The sequence below is a fragment of the Pipistrellus hanaki genome (genome assembly GCF_964339955.1).
Source record: "Pipistrellus hanaki genome assembly, chromosome: 8".
NCBI classification, from domain to species: Eukaryota; Metazoa; Chordata; class Mammalia; order Chiroptera; family Vespertilionidae; genus Pipistrellus; species Pipistrellus hanaki.
The window spans coordinates 43,426,832-43,444,153 of record NC_140510.1 but is presented as its reverse complement, the minus strand read 5'-3'; the positions used below and the strand labels follow the sequence as shown (position 1 = coordinate 43,444,153).

At 37.9% G+C, this 17,322-nt stretch overlaps 1 protein-coding gene across 2 annotated transcripts in view; it reads right to left on the bottom strand.

Moving 5' to 3' along the window:
* CERS6 (ceramide synthase 6) overlaps positions 1-17,322 on the bottom strand; it is a 256,999-nt gene that overhangs the window by 33,813 nt on the left and 205,864 nt on the right. For both annotated transcript variants that reach the window (XM_084892350.1, XM_084892351.1), the window contains exons 7-8: positions 11,650-11,778; positions 10,135-10,241 (exon numbers count right to left, since the gene is read on the bottom strand). In XM_084892350.1, coding sequence (XP_084748476.1) covers positions 10,135-10,241; positions 11,650-11,778 — 236 coding nt within the window. The remainder of the gene's footprint in view (positions 1-10,134; positions 10,242-11,649; positions 11,779-17,322) is intronic.

Genomic DNA, 17,322 nt, shown 5'->3' with positions numbered 1-17,322 from the left:
ACAGGAGACTACGTTGAAACAAAGGCAACCCAAGGCACTCCCTGGAGGCTCTTTTGGGAAATAATCCAAAATATTTCCTTATCTGATTAGCATACCCCATTGGGCAACAAAATTATAGTTGATAGACTATTCCATTTCACTAAACACATTTTACTATATTTACATGTCAATTAAAAAGACAATTTAAAACTGTTACGGAACTAAAATAGTACTTCTTTACCTCTCAGAATTGAAAAACATTTGGAGTTGTTTCAGTCTGGCCATTTCTATATGCCACTAAAAATGTGGAATGTATTCAGAACCTTTCCTGCAAACAAGTTTTTATAAAAAATATATATATATTTATTGATCTCAGAAGAGGAAGGGAGAAGGAGAGAGAGTCAGAAACCTCAATAATGAGAAAGAGTCATTGATTGGCTGCTTCCTGGATGTTCCCCAAAGGGGATGGAGCCCGCAACCCGGTATGTGCCCTGACAGAAAATCGAACCATGACCTCCTGGTTCATAGGTCAATGCTCAATCACTGAGCCACATTGGTCAGGCTGAAATAAATTTTGGTAAATATTTCAATGAATGCTTCATACTACATTTCTTCATAAACACTAACTATATAACTGAAAGATCACAACACCATGTATTAGCAACCAACAAATCAATTGTATATTTATTTTCTGACTGCTCTCTTTAAAGCACAACTTGGGATTGTATGGAATACAAAGAAGTCTAAGACACAGTGTCTATGAAAATTTGGCATGGGTTTGTATGCTGTCCATTAAAAAAGGGAGTTAAGATGTCTAAATTGGGTTGGTGCAAGTTACTCTGAGAGATGCAGAGTTTGCTACAAATTGGACATTGGGCACTTTACCTGGCACTGATGCAAGGCCAGGTGAGAAGTCCCCAGGAGTGGTTGGGAACAACTGTCCAGGGCCCTCGGACATCATTACTGTTGTGTTGGGGTTCTCTCGCTCACTTCTCTGTGTTATCCCATGGATGGAGGAAAGATGCTCTGTATTTCCTTTTCCTTTTCCTTCTCTTGGGCAGGTGCTCCCTTCCTATGCTGTCCTGGAACCTCTCGAGGATTTCCTCCCTGTATGCCGCCCTAACCAGGAGCCACCTGCCACTCATCACTCCTTTGACCAGAATCCTAGTCATAATTTGCATTTTCAGCATATCCACTTGTTCTACAATTTTTAAAAAAATATGTATCTACTTCCTGTATTTCCAAATCCTTGACATTTAGCATTTTAAATTAAGCATTTCTGTGTTGTTCCCTGAGGACACAGGCAGTATTTATGAACAATTGCACAATTCTGTTTCTATAAATTCTATCTGAGCAAAACGATTCAGTAGCTGGAATGCACCTGCTTTTGAAAGCTACTGAGTCACGTCATCATTGACTGGCCTATTCTGTGGCATAAGGAAGGACACACGTGGGCTGCAATCTCGGTCGTGACTGTGCTGAAGTGCATGGGAGATTCTAAAATTTCACTCATTCATTTAACAAATATTTTTTGATGGAGTGCTGGATATTCCTGGGCTCATAACCTAATCAGTATCTACGTCCCTAACATCCACACTGTGCCCGACACATAGCAGGCTCACAGTGAAGTGCACTGAAGAGATCTATAAAGAATTAGCAGTTCAAAAAAAGTATGCGGCTCCTTGCCTATGAGTAATTTGAAAATTGTTTGCTCCCTTGTCCTAAAAACATAATAGGTTAAATAATAATACCTGGTGAGCTATAACCCCAAGAGGAACAGGGTGACTCCCACGGATGCTGGTGGTGCTGAGGTTCTGTCTCCTTACATAAACTGCCATCCCAGAGGATGTTTGAGAATGAAAGGACACAGCCAGGGTAACCTCCACCTACAATGCCAAAGAGCCCTGCACATGGGTTCTGCAGGAAGGGTTTCTGGGATGGCTCAGGTACTGGTCCAGCCTGGGAAGTAGGCAATGGGAAGGCAGAAGGTGGGCCAAGGCTGAGCTCAGGACTGTTGAGAGGGGTGCTTTGTATGGACAGAGAGGCAAGTTCACACTCAGGGAGGTGGGGATGAGTGCAGGAGGAGAGGACTAGCCTGGTACACTGCTGTGCTTTATAAAGCATAAGCAAGTGGAAGACATGGGTTCTTCATCTGTTAGATAATTTATTGACTCTTGTTCTAGTATTTTCGTCTTAAAATTATACTAAAATTATTATGTTCACATAAATAGATAATACATCTCAATTGACATTATTTTCATATAATTCAATCCCATCTTAAAAAGGTATTTACTTATACTAATATATGTATTATTAAAAACATGCCAAAATACCCAATAGCGAACAATGTCAGGTTTCATATTATTTCTTTCAAATATACTTACCACAAACCAGCACCAACAATAATTTCAGAGAAAAATCTATCAAGGAATTCTAGAGGGGGTAAAAGCCCAGATTCTCCAAATTTGTAAACTCTGAGACTAATCTTACCAGATATTCAATAAAGCATGTAATAGCCACACTACTGTGATAAAATATATTTTGAAAAATAATCAGGGAAGAAGATAAAATTCCCATGTGCATCCATATGAATTTCAAATCTTATTATGGAAAATGGTAAAAAGTGATCAAGAATCCTCTGTAAGTTTTTTCTTTTTAATTGCAGAAACCTTGCAAATCAGCAAATAATTCCTCTATTTTATAGGGCAGAGATCAACAGAAACATTCTAAGAAGTCTCATGCTTCTGTCTGAATTGGTGCAGACCATTAAAGGTACACATCTGACTAACTTTCCTCTAGCCCAGAGGCTGGCATTTGTGGGACATGAATGGGGATGTGAAAGTCATCATGGGGCAATGGGAAGGGGTTCTGGCAACTGTAGTATGCCCACTGCTGGCTGGCTAATGGCTTGTGAGTCTGTGACTTATAGCAAAGAATTAGCTTACCTGCATTTTATAAAATGCTATGAGAATTTACTGGTTATTTGTGATGTCTAAGGATAGGTATGGTCACTTAGGAATTGAGGAAATAATGCAACCGTGTGCATACTCACTGAATGCTAAGAACAGAAGTAACTAAAGCAAAATTTTATTGAGTCTATTAATTGGAGAGATAATTTTATTTCAAAATACCTATGGTTATGGTTCATTAATCTAGAGCAGTGGTCGGCAAACTCATTGGTCAAAGAGCCAATATCAACAGTACAACGATTGAAATTTCTTTTGAGAGCCAAATTTTTTAAACTTAAACTTCTTCTAATGCCATGTCTTCATCCAGGCTGTGGTGTTTTGTGGAAGAGCCACACTCAAGGGCCAAAGAGACGCATGTGGCTCACGAGCTGCAGTTTTCTGACCACTGGACTAAACAATGCTCTTTCCTTTTCAAGATTTTTGTGGATTTGCCTTGTTTTGCTACCAGATTCTAATGTATGGCTGAGAGATGACAATGCTTACATCTGGGGCAGAATGATAAGGACAATCATTTAAAAATAACCCTTTATGTAACGACTACCAAAAAATATATTTCATAAATAACTTTATTATGGCTTACTTCTTTTGTGTGTGTGTGGCCTACCTCTTAAAGAAGATAATATTATATTGTAGGAAGAACAACTGGAACTTAGAAAGTACTTTCTGAATTGAACCAATGGCAGGAGACCAGAGTCCAGAGAAACTAGATAAATTATTGACTAAATGAATCAGTCTTCTCTGTTTAATAAGGGAGAAACTGCACCTACTCACTTCACATTGATTTAAAGAGCTCAACTAAGAAAACAGATGTGAGACCATTTAGAATAAAAAGTACCTAATTCACTCAACAGGTATTATTGAGTGGCCATTGTGAGCAAGGCATCGTGACAGATGTTATAGTGAGATTGAGTATAATCTACTCTGTGCCAATAGAAACCACAGCTTCATAAAATATGGAAAATTGTTAGGAACTTCAGTGCTTACACACAGAGGGAGTTGACGAAAGACATGCAGATCAATGAAAATGGTAGCAGTTTACAATGATGGATAAGCTTACACTCAAAAAGGACCAAATCACTGACTGTCCAACTACAATGTAAAGGCTAAAATACCTTTGAATACTAGATGCAGTAAGTGAAACACATAGCTGGTTTTGAAAATTCATTATGTAATAAAAGAATACAAGTACCTCCATTTTAATATGGATCACATGCTAAAATGATATTACTTTGGATACACTGAGTAAAATGAAACTGAAATGGATGTCACCTTTTCATTTTTTAATGTGGCTACTAGAGAATTTTAAATTACTATTAAATCTGAATTATATTCCTATTGGACAGTACTGTTCTAGAAGGGTGTACTGTAATCAAAAGAGAGCCTATGCAGTGCACGGTTCTGAAAAGGCCACTCACATGCATGTCTTTGTGAGGCAATGACACAAATGAACCAAAGATGCGACAGAGAATGAAACAAGTGTCTTACGTCCATGAATTACAAAAATTCTAATGGCTCACGTGGGAAAACAAATATAGTTAGGAGGAACATGAAGGTTTCGCTGGTGATTTCAAAGCGAATGGACTGAAAATGGAAAGAAGTAGAAAGCAAAAGGAATACTTTTGCTTCTTCTTCCAAAAGGAAGCACAAATATCTGAAGGAGAAATAAGTCTATGAAATGCTTATTAGAATGTAGGTCCAATCAACTTCCAGCACATTCCCTCCAGTAGCCAGTGACTATTTCTCTCACCCATACTCTATCTATAATGCTTTATTAGCTGGCAGAACTCCTTAGTACACCTCAACCAAACTACTGAATATTGCAATCCATTTATATTATTTCTCTCCACTAAATAGCCACAAAAATAAATAATCTCTACATCCCTAAAATTATAAATCAGAATACTGACTTGCTATTCTTACTCAACTTTATACTTTTGAGACTACTATGTTGGTGAGCTAATATGTGTAATGCATTCATTTAAACTGAATTTTAGTATCAGGTCATAGGAATCTAGCAGTTTTCCTATTCTTTTATGGGTAAGCATGCCAGTAATTTCCAATTTTCTGTGTGATTACAAATGGTGAATATTTATGTATATAATCTCGTGGTTAGGTGCACTAGAGTTTCTCTTGGGTGTATGCCTAGGAATGAACTGCTGAATCATGTGACAAGCATACATGCAACTTTATAAAATAATGCTGAATTGTTTTCCAGTGTTCTTATACCAATTTATAAATATGCCCTAAGAATAAACAAAAGTTCCATTAAAAAAAAAAAAAAAAAGAATACTGAGGGGACCTGGAAGGATTCAGCTCCAAGGGAGACTATTGTCTGATTAAACTTTCAGCATCCAGCCAGGTACTGGCTACACCATAAGTGCCCAATAAATTCACTGAGTACATTAAAAATGGTAGTAAATGGGAAGATTAACAGTCCACACCCACACAACATGGAAAATGTGAAGACTGGAAGATTTAGACTGGCAAGCTCACGAGGGTGAGTATCTATATATATATATATAAAAAGCCAGCGACTGGAATGAGGGAATGGCCATAATGACCAGTAGCTATGATGCCTACTGAGGCTGGCCAATGGGCCTGGCTGGCCCTGTCCCCGATTAGCCCCCCTCATTGGGAGCAGAGCCGACCAGACAACTGCCTGTGGCCCCTCCCCCAGGCTGGCCTGGCCTTGATCGGCACCTATTGGGGCAGGCCAGCTGGAGTCCACCTGTGCACCAGGCCTTTAGTCTACACTAATGAAAGAGAAATATGTAAATTGACCATACCTCTGCAACACCCACTAGCCAATCAGGAGTGAGTATACAAATTAACCCAATAAAGATAGAGGGTTAATTTGCATATGCAGTCGTGGAGCTAAGACTGAAGGCAAAAGACGACTGAAGACTGAAGACTGAAGACTGAAGAGGCTTGGCTTCTCCACTGTAGCCAGAATGGAGAAGCCTCAAGGCTTGGCTTCTCCGCTGCGGCCGGAGTGAAGGCCTGGGTCCCAGGTGCCGGAGGAAAACCAGTACTGGCAGCCAGGGGAAGGAAGGCCTAGTGCACAAATCTTTGTGCAACTGGCTTCTAGTTTCAAAATAAAGAGCAAGGCTTGGCTTCTCCGCTGCGGCCGGAGTGAAGGCCTGGGTCCCAGGTGCCGGAGGAAAACCAGTACTGGCAGCCAGGGGAAGGAAGGCCTAGTGCACAAATCTTTGTGCAACTGGCTTCTAGTTTCAAAATAAAGAGCCAGAAGCCAACAATGGTCCCCTAAAGTTAAGTTATGCCAGATGGGCCCACTATTCTTTTTTTATCCTTCCTCTACATGTGCAGAGAATGTCTTAAACACAGAGCAAATCTTAACTTTTATAAGACCTTGAACCTTTCTTATATCTTTTATAAAATATATATAGAGAAAGGGCAAGGGTGAGAGAGAGAGAGAGAAAGATTGATGTGAGAGCATAACATTGACCTGCTTTCTCCTGCATGCCGCCTATGGGGACTGAGTCTGCAACTTTTTGGTGTACAGGATGATGACCAACCAACTGAGCCATACTGGCCAGGGCCATAGTCTTTTATTACACCTTAGAAATGTGGAGAAACAGCAGAAGCCGGTTTAGCTCAGTGGTAGAGCATCGGACTGAGGACTGAAAGGTCCCAGGTTCGATTCCGGTCAAGGGCATGTACCTTGGTTGCGGGCACATCCCTGGTAGGGAGTGTGCAAGAGGCAGCTGGTCGATGTTTCTCTCTCATTGACATTTCTAGCTCTCTATCTCTCTCCCTTTCTCTCTGTTAAAAATCAATAAAATATATTAAAAAAAGAAAAAGAAACAAGAAATGTGGAGAAACAGCAGGCATGATGACAGCAGTTTTAAGATGTTAATAAGTAGAAAAATCATAAAGAAAGACTGGTGGTTGAGAAAATGAAATTTTCTAAAGAAATTCTTCAGGAGTGTATCAGGAGTTCGTCTGAGGCAGCTTTTTTCTTCACTGAGTTGGGAGAAGCATGAAAGACATACATGCAAGTAACATAAAGGTGGGAGGAATACAGATAGCATTGGATATAGTTCAGCAGACCCCATATGAGGGGTTCTAAAAACAGAATATTGGAAAACAGCATTGTGAAATCTAACAGGAATAAATTAGTTTGTACAATTAATTATACAAATAAACCATAATTAGAAATAAAAATATATAAAGATGAAATAAATTTAGGATGAGGAAGACCTAGTAAATTTAGGATGAGGCAGCTCCGATGTTTATCAGGTCATGTCTGGTGCACAGTGAAAGCTACTTATTAAATCTGATGCAATGGCAAGTCGTACGGGAAGAAACACAGTTATAAATAAAGCTTGGTTTATTATATTTTGTACCAGCCAGTTCACATTTGGAACATAATGACAAAAGGAATTCTGAGAATCAAACAAAAGAGAATGACAAGCAGGGAAAATAGAAGGAATTAAATATGCTTTCTAGTGAAGAGAAAGCTTACAGATGACATACTAGAAATCTTCACATTCTTAAGTTTCCAGCTAGAAGTGGTAGGGTATACTTAATCTGTTTTCCAAAAGGCACATTTTTAAGGAAGACAGGAGTCACAGATCTCTCTGAGAATCTGATAAAGCCATACCCCTCCCGCAGGAAAAAATTACACACACACACACACACACACACACACACGCGCGCGCGCGCACGCTTTTCATACAATTTCAGGGGGTTCTAACCAAGAGTAAGAACCTCTAGCTTAGAAGCTATAAGGACCCAAGTTTTTGTTTCATATAAAAACTGCTAGTGACCTGGTGCACAAAATTCATGCATGGGGTAGGGGTGGGGTGTCCCTCAGCACAGCCTGTACCCTCTCCAATCTGGGATCCCTCTCACAATCTGGGACTGCTGGCTCCTAACTGCTCACCTGCCTACCTGCTGGCCTGTTCACCCCCAACTGCCCTCCCCCACTGGCCTTCTCACCCCCAACTGTTCCCCCCACTGGTCTTCTTGCCCCTATCTGTCCCCCCCTGCTGTCCTGATTGCCCCCGACTAACCCCCCCCACCAGCCTGCTCACCCCCAACTGGCCCTCCCCTGACAGCCTGCTCACCCCCAATTGTCCCCCCACCCCCCTCCGCCAGTCTGATCACCCCCAACTGCCCTCCCCTCCTGGTCTGATCTCCCCTAACCAGTTGCTGCCTCGGCCCCACCACCATGGCTTTGTCCGGAAGGACATCCGGAAGGTCTCCCAGTCTACTTAGCATATTACCCTTTTATTAGTATAGATTACATCATTTCTGTATTCTAAGGTCTATGTTCTAGGTAACTCCTTACTGTCTAAACCTGAAGAGCTTTTTCACACATTAACTCCTAGAAAGGAGAAGAGATACATCACAATTTTAATTCTACCCTTAAAGGAAAATAAAAAAATTAAAGTACTCGAGAGTAAAGCTTATTTTTTTTAAAACTCAGGTTCCTCAGATATACAAAGTAGGAAAAGCATCCTAACATTCTTTTAGAAATAATTCCTGGATTTTGCTCGAATTTCTTCTACTAAAACTCTTACCACTAGTTCTGCTAATATTCTTGAAAGATCCCTGATCCAATTACAGACACTTATATTCAAAATTACTTGAATGTTTCCTTCTTACAACCATATAAAACTATAAATGCCTACTAGATTACACATTGCTGCTGAAAATGATTTTCTTTCTTTTTTTTTTTTTAATTTTTTTTTATTGATTTTTTACAGAGAGGAAGGGAGAGAGATAGAGAGCCAGAAACGTCGATGAGAGAGAAACACTGACCAGCTGCCTCTTGCACACCCCCCACCGGGGATGTGCCCGCAACCAACGTACATGCCCCTGACTGGAATCGAACCTGGGACCTTTCAGTCCTCAGTCTGACGCTCTACCACTGAGCCAAACCAGTTTCGGCTGAAAATGATTTTCTTAACAAGCATGACCAAAAGGGCCACCAGCTTCAAGAAGAAACTGTGTGTGTGTGTGTGTGTGTGTGTGTGTGTGTGTGTGTGAGAGAGAGAGAGAGATAAATTTGTGTATGGAACTCTCGTGATAGATGTTACTCACTGAAAATCCCCATTTATTTTTCTACTAGGGCTGGAAAGCAAGGTATCATTGCATGCCTTCATTTCTCATCTTTCTCTCATTTCCATTGCTTTAATTTTCCATTCAAATCAATTTCTAAAAATGGAGAAAAAAGTCTGCCATCAATGGTAGACTTTAAGCGATATGGAAGTCTCATTGTTTTTCTAGTTTGAGTAATAAATGATTAATGACGATGGATCTATTTTCTGTAGGAAAGATTGTCACATTCCATCAATATCTGTCATCTTGTTTTCTTAGCTCTTAACAAAACAAAACACATCTAGCCATCATAGCGAGTTTTAGGGATTTGTTTTAGATTATTCCTTCCATCTGCTTTAGCTATACATACAGCTGATGAGGAGAATTATATAGGACAGTGGTTCTCAAACTTTAATGTGGAGCAGAATCGGCAGGAAGGCTTGTGAAGATACAGGTTGCCAGGCCCCAAAGTCTGTGATTCAGTTGGTCACAGATTGGAGCCCAAGAAGTTGCAATTCTAACAAGTTCCCCAGTGATGCTGTTGCTGTCACCAGGGACACCCTTTGTAAACCCCTGCTATAGGAGAAGCCTGATGGATTGCTGGTTGCAACACCACATTCCCTTTATTACGTGCAACTTTCATGTTTAAGGTTTTTGAATCATATTCTACACTGGACCCCAAAATGATAGCTTTCCATGGCTTCAAAACCTATGTAGCCACATCCTTTGATCATTATCCTGTGGGAAACGTTAGTAAAGAGTGCAACCCTCTTTGGGAAGAAGAAATCAAGCTGTTTCTGGAGTTCCTCTCTCACCTTTCTCCCAAATAGTATTATGTATGTACTTCCAATTTAAAATTTTTTCAAGAACAGTTGACATACAACATTATATTAGTTTTTTACGTACAACATAGTGATTAGACATTTAATTAACTTACGGAGTGATCTTCCCAATAAGTCTAACACCCAGATAACACCATACATAGTTATTACAATACAATGTTACTCCATCACTTTCTTTAAACTTCTTACTAAGTTTTTGGTGTAAATTCCCACGGAAAATGATCCATAAAGCCTATCTGGAATGGTAGCTCTATTAGAAAGAAGACTGGCACACTCACCAGAGGGGAAATATTCCCAGTCGCGTGGTGATGAAAACCATGGCGAACATAACAAACAGGAGATCACACATTTTCTGAAACTTGGCGTAATTTGCCATTTTGGCAGCCTATGAAAAGAAGAAATATGACATATTAATTTAGTCAAACTGGTAAATAAAAAGCTTCTTTCAATATGCATGAGTCTCCTATAAGGTATGACTTATCAGATGCATGAAACTGCCTGCTGCTTTGCAATGTCATGCATCATGCATCAGTATTTATAAATTACCCATAAGTCAAGTGAGATGCAGCATTAGCTCTAAGTAGTATTACTGACTATCACAGATTTAATCAAATATTCAGCAACCTGAAAAATTCAATTATATGGTTGATTTCAGAGAAATAGGAAAATAAGAAAATTCTTGCATTATAGATGATATTAGCAAGCCAAACACACCAGAACAAGAATTTTGCATAACAGGTCATAATGGAAAGTGTAATATAATTCTTTAAACCTTCAATGAGTCCCAAACACTGAGAAAAAATTTATACAGAATATATGAAGCCTTCATGTATATTTTCTCCTTAGAATTATAGGTTTTCTTTAAACAGGCATAAAGAGTATTCTGGAGAGATAATTTCTTGGCTTATTCTAAAAAAAATTTAGAAATGGAGAATGTGTCAACATCATGTTTTTTCAATGAATCCATTTAGGTATAATTTTCAATGTTACATTAACGAATCATCTTCTGGATGGAAATCACTAATGTTGCAAGTGTCTGTAAGAAGTACTCTAATAATATCAAGTGATGACTTTATATTATAAATTAGACCAGGGAAGAAATCATATCCCTTTCTCTATCATCGACTATTTACGGATGATTCCAAGTAAAAAACAGATGACACTGAAAATATAATTTAGCTTGATCACCTCTTTCTATTTTTCACCAAGAATTCATAAGCATGTTCCCCTATAGGATTATAAGTTGAAAGTCTCCAGAATTATTTTCTAATTTTTGGAAAGTTAAATTAGCTGAGTCAAACTTGAAAAGATTGTTGACAGAAGCTATAATTGAATAGCTTTAAATAAAACACAAAGCTATGAGAGAACTATATTCCTAAAGGGAAATACCAATTAACTGAATGGAAGCTTTTAATTTTGGGTATGAGACCACAAATTATATTGAGAAAAGGCATCTTCTACCTCAAGCCGACATTCTCCACTAAGTCAAACCAGCTAGAGCACAAGAAATAATTTCCTTACTGTGCAACATTCATTTCTTAAGTGTGAAATAGTGAAGGTGTTCATTACTCCATTAATAAAGAATGTCAATATGATAAAGATTTTTAATACAAAAATTTATATGTTAATTTAAAATTGTTTTTAACAATTTAATCTACAAAGAAATACCCCCACAGTTTCAACGCAGTCACATACTTTCGTCCCCAGCACCATCTAGCACAAGGTAGAAATGATAGTCTTTGGACTTCCTGAATTCTGGGTTTTGCAATCTCAAAGATGAAATAAACTTTTACCTCCAGAAGAGCATCTGCTGAATCATGAAGACAGAGAACCAGGGTCCCTATTCGGGCCATGTTGTTGACATATGAAAAGGTAATCAAGAAAATAGACACCAAGTGATGCAGGAACATAATGCCGAAGTCCTTGGGGAAGGAAAAACACAGCCACGTTAGGATTTTAGGAAAATCTTTTGGGTAGCAGTCCAGGTCCAAACGGACCGCTTCTCTGACTACTTCTGCATCCTTCTCCTGGAATATGCTCAGTGGGATATTAAAGAGAGAATGGTAACATATTGGCTTCTCTGATGGATCCTACACAAACAAACTCTGAATTTTTACCAGTATCTGTCTACAGTTATATAAAATTTAACAAAAATGATGGACTATTGGCTATCCTTATTTTGGTAAACTTCAAGGAAGATACTTCTTGGTTCATGTGAAAAGATCATCTTTCTCAGACACTGACGTATCTCTTGACCATCTGAACATGATTTCTTGTGATAGGAAATTTCTGTTGCTTAGAAATACAGTCTCTCTAAGAAGGTAAAGGTGGAATAAATGATGATGGAAGATTTAACTTGGGCTGGACACAATATAATATACAGATGATGTATTATATAACTGTACACCTGAAACCTATATAATTTTATTAACCAACGTCACCCCAATAGATTCAATAAAATTTTACAAAACAAAGTCTCTTTTTTATTGGTATTTTTACTCTTATTTAATCTATATTTCTCCCATAGTAAGCTTGAACTTTTCAGGGACTTAAGTGCCAGGATTGGCTCTAATGGTGATCTACTTGAAACCTTGGAGAAAGAGGATAACTCCTCTCTAGACCATTCACGTAGACACAAAAAAATTAGCCAAAATGGAAAGCATATTATGAAACATCTTCTATTCAGTAACTGTCCATGTCATACACTTTGGAGTTTCAAAGGCCCAACTTCTACAATTTTAAAATGGTTTTAAAACATTCAAACAACAGTCTTTGTTTAGATCCTGAAAGTAAAATGATAATCCACAAGAAATAAAACATTGCTCCTACTGGGTCCTTCAACCATTTATTTCATTGTATAGTTTCCATATCACAAACATTTCCAATTATTTGATTTTAATTTAAGTACCGTGAACCTACAAAGCTATGGGTATTTTTAATGTTTAAATTCCTGTGATACAGAACTCTTAAAATGTCTATAATATCAAACTTTAAGTGAAAATGATAAATAAAATTAGATGTGTATGTTTTAGAAACCCCACAATGTTTAAATGGCTTTGTAAACATGTCCAGAAGTTATTTTTCTGCCACAAATTTATTGATAACTCTACCTATTACTGGTAGAGTAAGCCCTCATTTAAGGACATTCATAGGTTTTGTGATTTTAAGTGAAACAACATATAACAAAACCAATTTTACCACAGGCTAATCGATATACCTACAGCATCTTAATGTTATAATGAAATGAATGAACAAAATGGTGTTACTCGAAGACTTTCCTAAATCAGGTCAGATAATTTTTTAAATGAAGCACAACTATTTTAAATGTTTTCAACTAACTTAGCCATGTTGCACTGACAGTGAATACCACTGTTGGAAGAATCATCTGTCTTGCATCAGTTCATTCTATCTGCTGCAGTAGAACTGCAGAACTGAGTCTTGCAAACTTCCGCCACCTACCAACCACTATGCTCCTTCCTCCAGAACCACATTCACATATAGTTCCCAGCTCACTGGCACAGAGAAATGATGGCCATGCTCTGAGTTTAATGATTGATCATGTGTCAACTCAATTTACTAGTCTTACCTACTTCTGATTTTCTGTGTTTTGGTAGTATCTAGGATTTTCCTAAATCACTGAAGTTGGGCAACACCCAAATGTCTTAGGCATACAATAAAAATTGCTCTGATAGTGTTTCCCACATGTGTTCTCTCCAGGCTGTTATTCAAAATTTATTAGGTCCCATGACCTACCAGACAACAGCTATTTCAAAACAATGAATCAGTTAAAGTGGAGTTACCCTATGAACTGATATTTTAAACTGTTGCCTAAGCATAATTAAATGAAAACATACCGAGCTTAATTCAACAGTCCAGTGAAGCTTATATTTGCCTATGCTTATTACACAGATTTTAAGTCTAACCAGCTGGGTACCTAATCAGAATAATACTTTCCACATTTCCCATTGTTCAGCCCTGAATGACTGATCTTGACTCACTGGAAAACGAACCTTTTCTATTTAATTTTAAAATGAATAAATATAAGTTGATTAAAATTTACATTTTAATCAATCCACTTATGGATGATTAGGATCATCTTATAATTAAGTTTCCTGATTTATTTCTGATATAAATGTCAATAAACAATACAAAGCCCTTGGCAATATATCAAGGACCCTCTCAAAAACAAAAGTCTTGCTTTTCAAAGTTTGTTTTGTGAAGATGATTTCTGCATATAATTTCCCTGATTTCAAAAATCATTTGTGACTGAGACACTCAGAGTTATGTCCATAGCAGAAGACGAATTCTCATTATACAGTCATATCCGTATGAATATGAATAAAGCATGAATAATGAATTTTGTCTTGCATTTCTGTTTCAAAAAAGCATTGTATACAATGAAATATCTTTAATAAAAGCCTTGGGATATGGAATCATTATTTTATGTATTACACATATCTCAGCCTGACACTTTTTTTTATGTACACACAGTCTGGTCCAAATACCAGTTTTTAAACACAATTTGGCTTTATCAATGCAGGGTGGGCAACTCCCATCCTCATGTCTGCGACTGCTAAAAACGACTGGTGTATATGCAGACACACATATGGCTGCAGGAACCTTAGCATTTTAAGCTGATAATGTTTCACTGCATTTTTAGAAGAGAGACTAAATTTTTGACAGCCTCAGACTGAAGACTGATTCCAAAAACCTTTATTCAATACAGACTGGCCTGGCGACCTACTTCTGTGGCTTCCTCAACCTCCTGCCGCTCTGCCATACTGTTTTTGGATTGTGCAAAGCAATCATCAAGGGCTCCTTCTTTGTTTCCTGCCTAATATTTACTCCGATCTCTTTTATACGTTAATGATCAGAGACAGATAAAAAAAAATTAGGTGTGGTCTTGACTCAAACTCCATTAGAGTAAATCTGAAATGAAAGAATTCAGGGAAAAGCCATCCATATTAATACCAGAAACTGACAAGGTAATACAATATGTGTTTTTTTCACCCCTTACTACACTTCGTAATGCTACTTAGGAAACCTAGGACAGAGTCTCTCAGCTTTCACCCACATCTGGGTGCTGGTGAAATTCCAGCTATTTGGGTTCCATTCCCAACTATCCGAATGAAAGTCAGATTCCTTAGTTCTCTGGGTGGGGTGGTTATGCACAATAAAATATTAGCCAGAGGGATCACCCTCTCATTAAAACATGCATGTCTAGAAGAGTGTGTCTGACGTTCAAAAGGATGAAGCCCCCTTTGCGATGATCAGTCTTTGAATTAATACTGTGTCTTCAAGAGGCACCAGAAATTCATCTTATGTACATGTTTTTATAAACACAAATGAACTCATATCTCAACAAGACAGATAACACCACAAACAAGAAACTTGTTCTTTAAGTTCTCATTTGCTTGATAAAGTGCCAATAATTTTATGTAGTTTGTTTTGGGAATAATCTTTGCAACAAAGAAAATCATTGGTGAACCTTCTCAACAAAGGAATAAGAAGATTAAGGTTTGAAGCAATGGCTGATTTAGATGTGCATGGATGGTAAAGAATATGAAATGCCTCTAAACTGCAAGGCTAAGGGAAGATGCTTTTCTCTCAGATACAAATGATATGCATTAGCTTTTCTGAATTTAATTTAACAAAATTAATAAATGTAATTAATAAACTTAAACTCTATCAGGGGTCCTCAAACTTTTTAAAGTGGGGGCCAGATCACGGTCCCTCAGAGAGCTGGAGGGCCGGACTATATGAACTACTAATTCCTACTGTAACACCTCGGCTGCGCTCACTGCCCAAAAAACCTGGCGGGCCGGATCAGACTCCTCTGTGGGCCGCATGTGGCCCGCGGGCCATAGTTTGAAGACCCCATAGTATGAATGGAGATCAGATAATTAGTAACAGGTTATTCATTGAACATATTTTCTAACACTAGGAAATAGAAATTCGGCAACAGAACTTAAAGCTGATTTCATTTTATGAAAACTGCAGTAATAATAGAAATCTCTCATTTTTATTTGTGTGTGTGTTTTTTTTTAAGAACAGTTTTCTTATTTAAGCCTTCAAGGTACATAGAAATGTTTCTAAGAATATGTACCTATATAATGTAAATATCTCCACTAGCCATTCTCAAATCTGACATCCTCACTGTTCAACAAAGATGAATGTCCAGTGTATCAAAAGATACACTATGGCCCCCAGGCCAAATCTGGCCTCCATTTGGTTTTGTCAAGAAAGATTTATTGAAATATTGCCACATCCATTTGTTTAATTATTGTCTATGGTAGCATTCTTGTTAGAGTGGCAGAGTTGAGTAATTTCAATAGGAACTATATGGCCCACAAGTTTAAAATAGTTACTATTTGGTCCCTTATAGAAAGTTTGATGACCCTGACCTAAAAGCCACATTAAAGGTCATACTGTGGGAAACTCGGTCATGTTATCTGAGATGTGCCAACTACATAGTCTCATGGCCAGCTTCATCACATTTTCTTCATATAAAGAATATGTAAGAGAGGCCCTGGCCAGTGTGGCACAGTTGGTTGAACATCATCCTATGTACCAACAAGGTCACCAGTTTGATTCCCACTCAGGGCACATGCTCAGGTTGCAGGCTTAATCCCCAGAAGGGAAGTGCAGGAGGCAGCCGATCAATGTTTCTCTTTTCCATAGATGTTTCCCTCTCTCCCTCTCCATGCCCCTCTTTAAAATCAATAAAAACATATTTTTAAAAATAATTGTAAGAGATTTAAGTTTTACAGCTATTATAAAGTAACCCATAAAACATGACTCTCAATTTCAGACACACTATTAAAAAGAGTTTTGGCAGGTATCTCCATCACACTTCTTATGATAAATTATAACTACAACTTCAAGATAATTTGAAAATCCTGACCAGCTTTTATAACAAGTGCTTTCTGGATGCAACAGCACTTTCTCTGCTGCCAGATGTGCCATTATTTTATAGCTTCTGGGAACTTAGATAAATTGAGTGAAGAACTGCTGTATAAGCAGTGTTTACCCAATCTTTCTCCTGTGTAACATTTATGGTACCATTTCAAAATCAAGAATTCATAATCTCTTTTCTACTATGAATTATTTAGTTAATATTAATCTTTAATTGATTTTATTACTGTGGCGGGGGATGCAATAAAATTTTATTTGTACAACAGAAAACAGTACGATAGTGCTACCAATTCCCTTCCAGTGTGCCTGGCCAGAGCACAGAACTTAATTTGTAACTCCCTGGAGTCCTTCTTCCTTCATGCTTTCCTCTCCCTGTCAAAAGCACCCTTTCCAAATGCACTCTGCTTTCAATATTTTTCTTAATTATACATGCATGTCTTAGTTCTCATTGATCTTTGGATCTTCATAAGTTCTCCATCACTACAAATCCTGCCCATTATAAGCGCAGAAGATGGAGGTCTTTATATACACTTTATGGGCTCTGTTTAAAT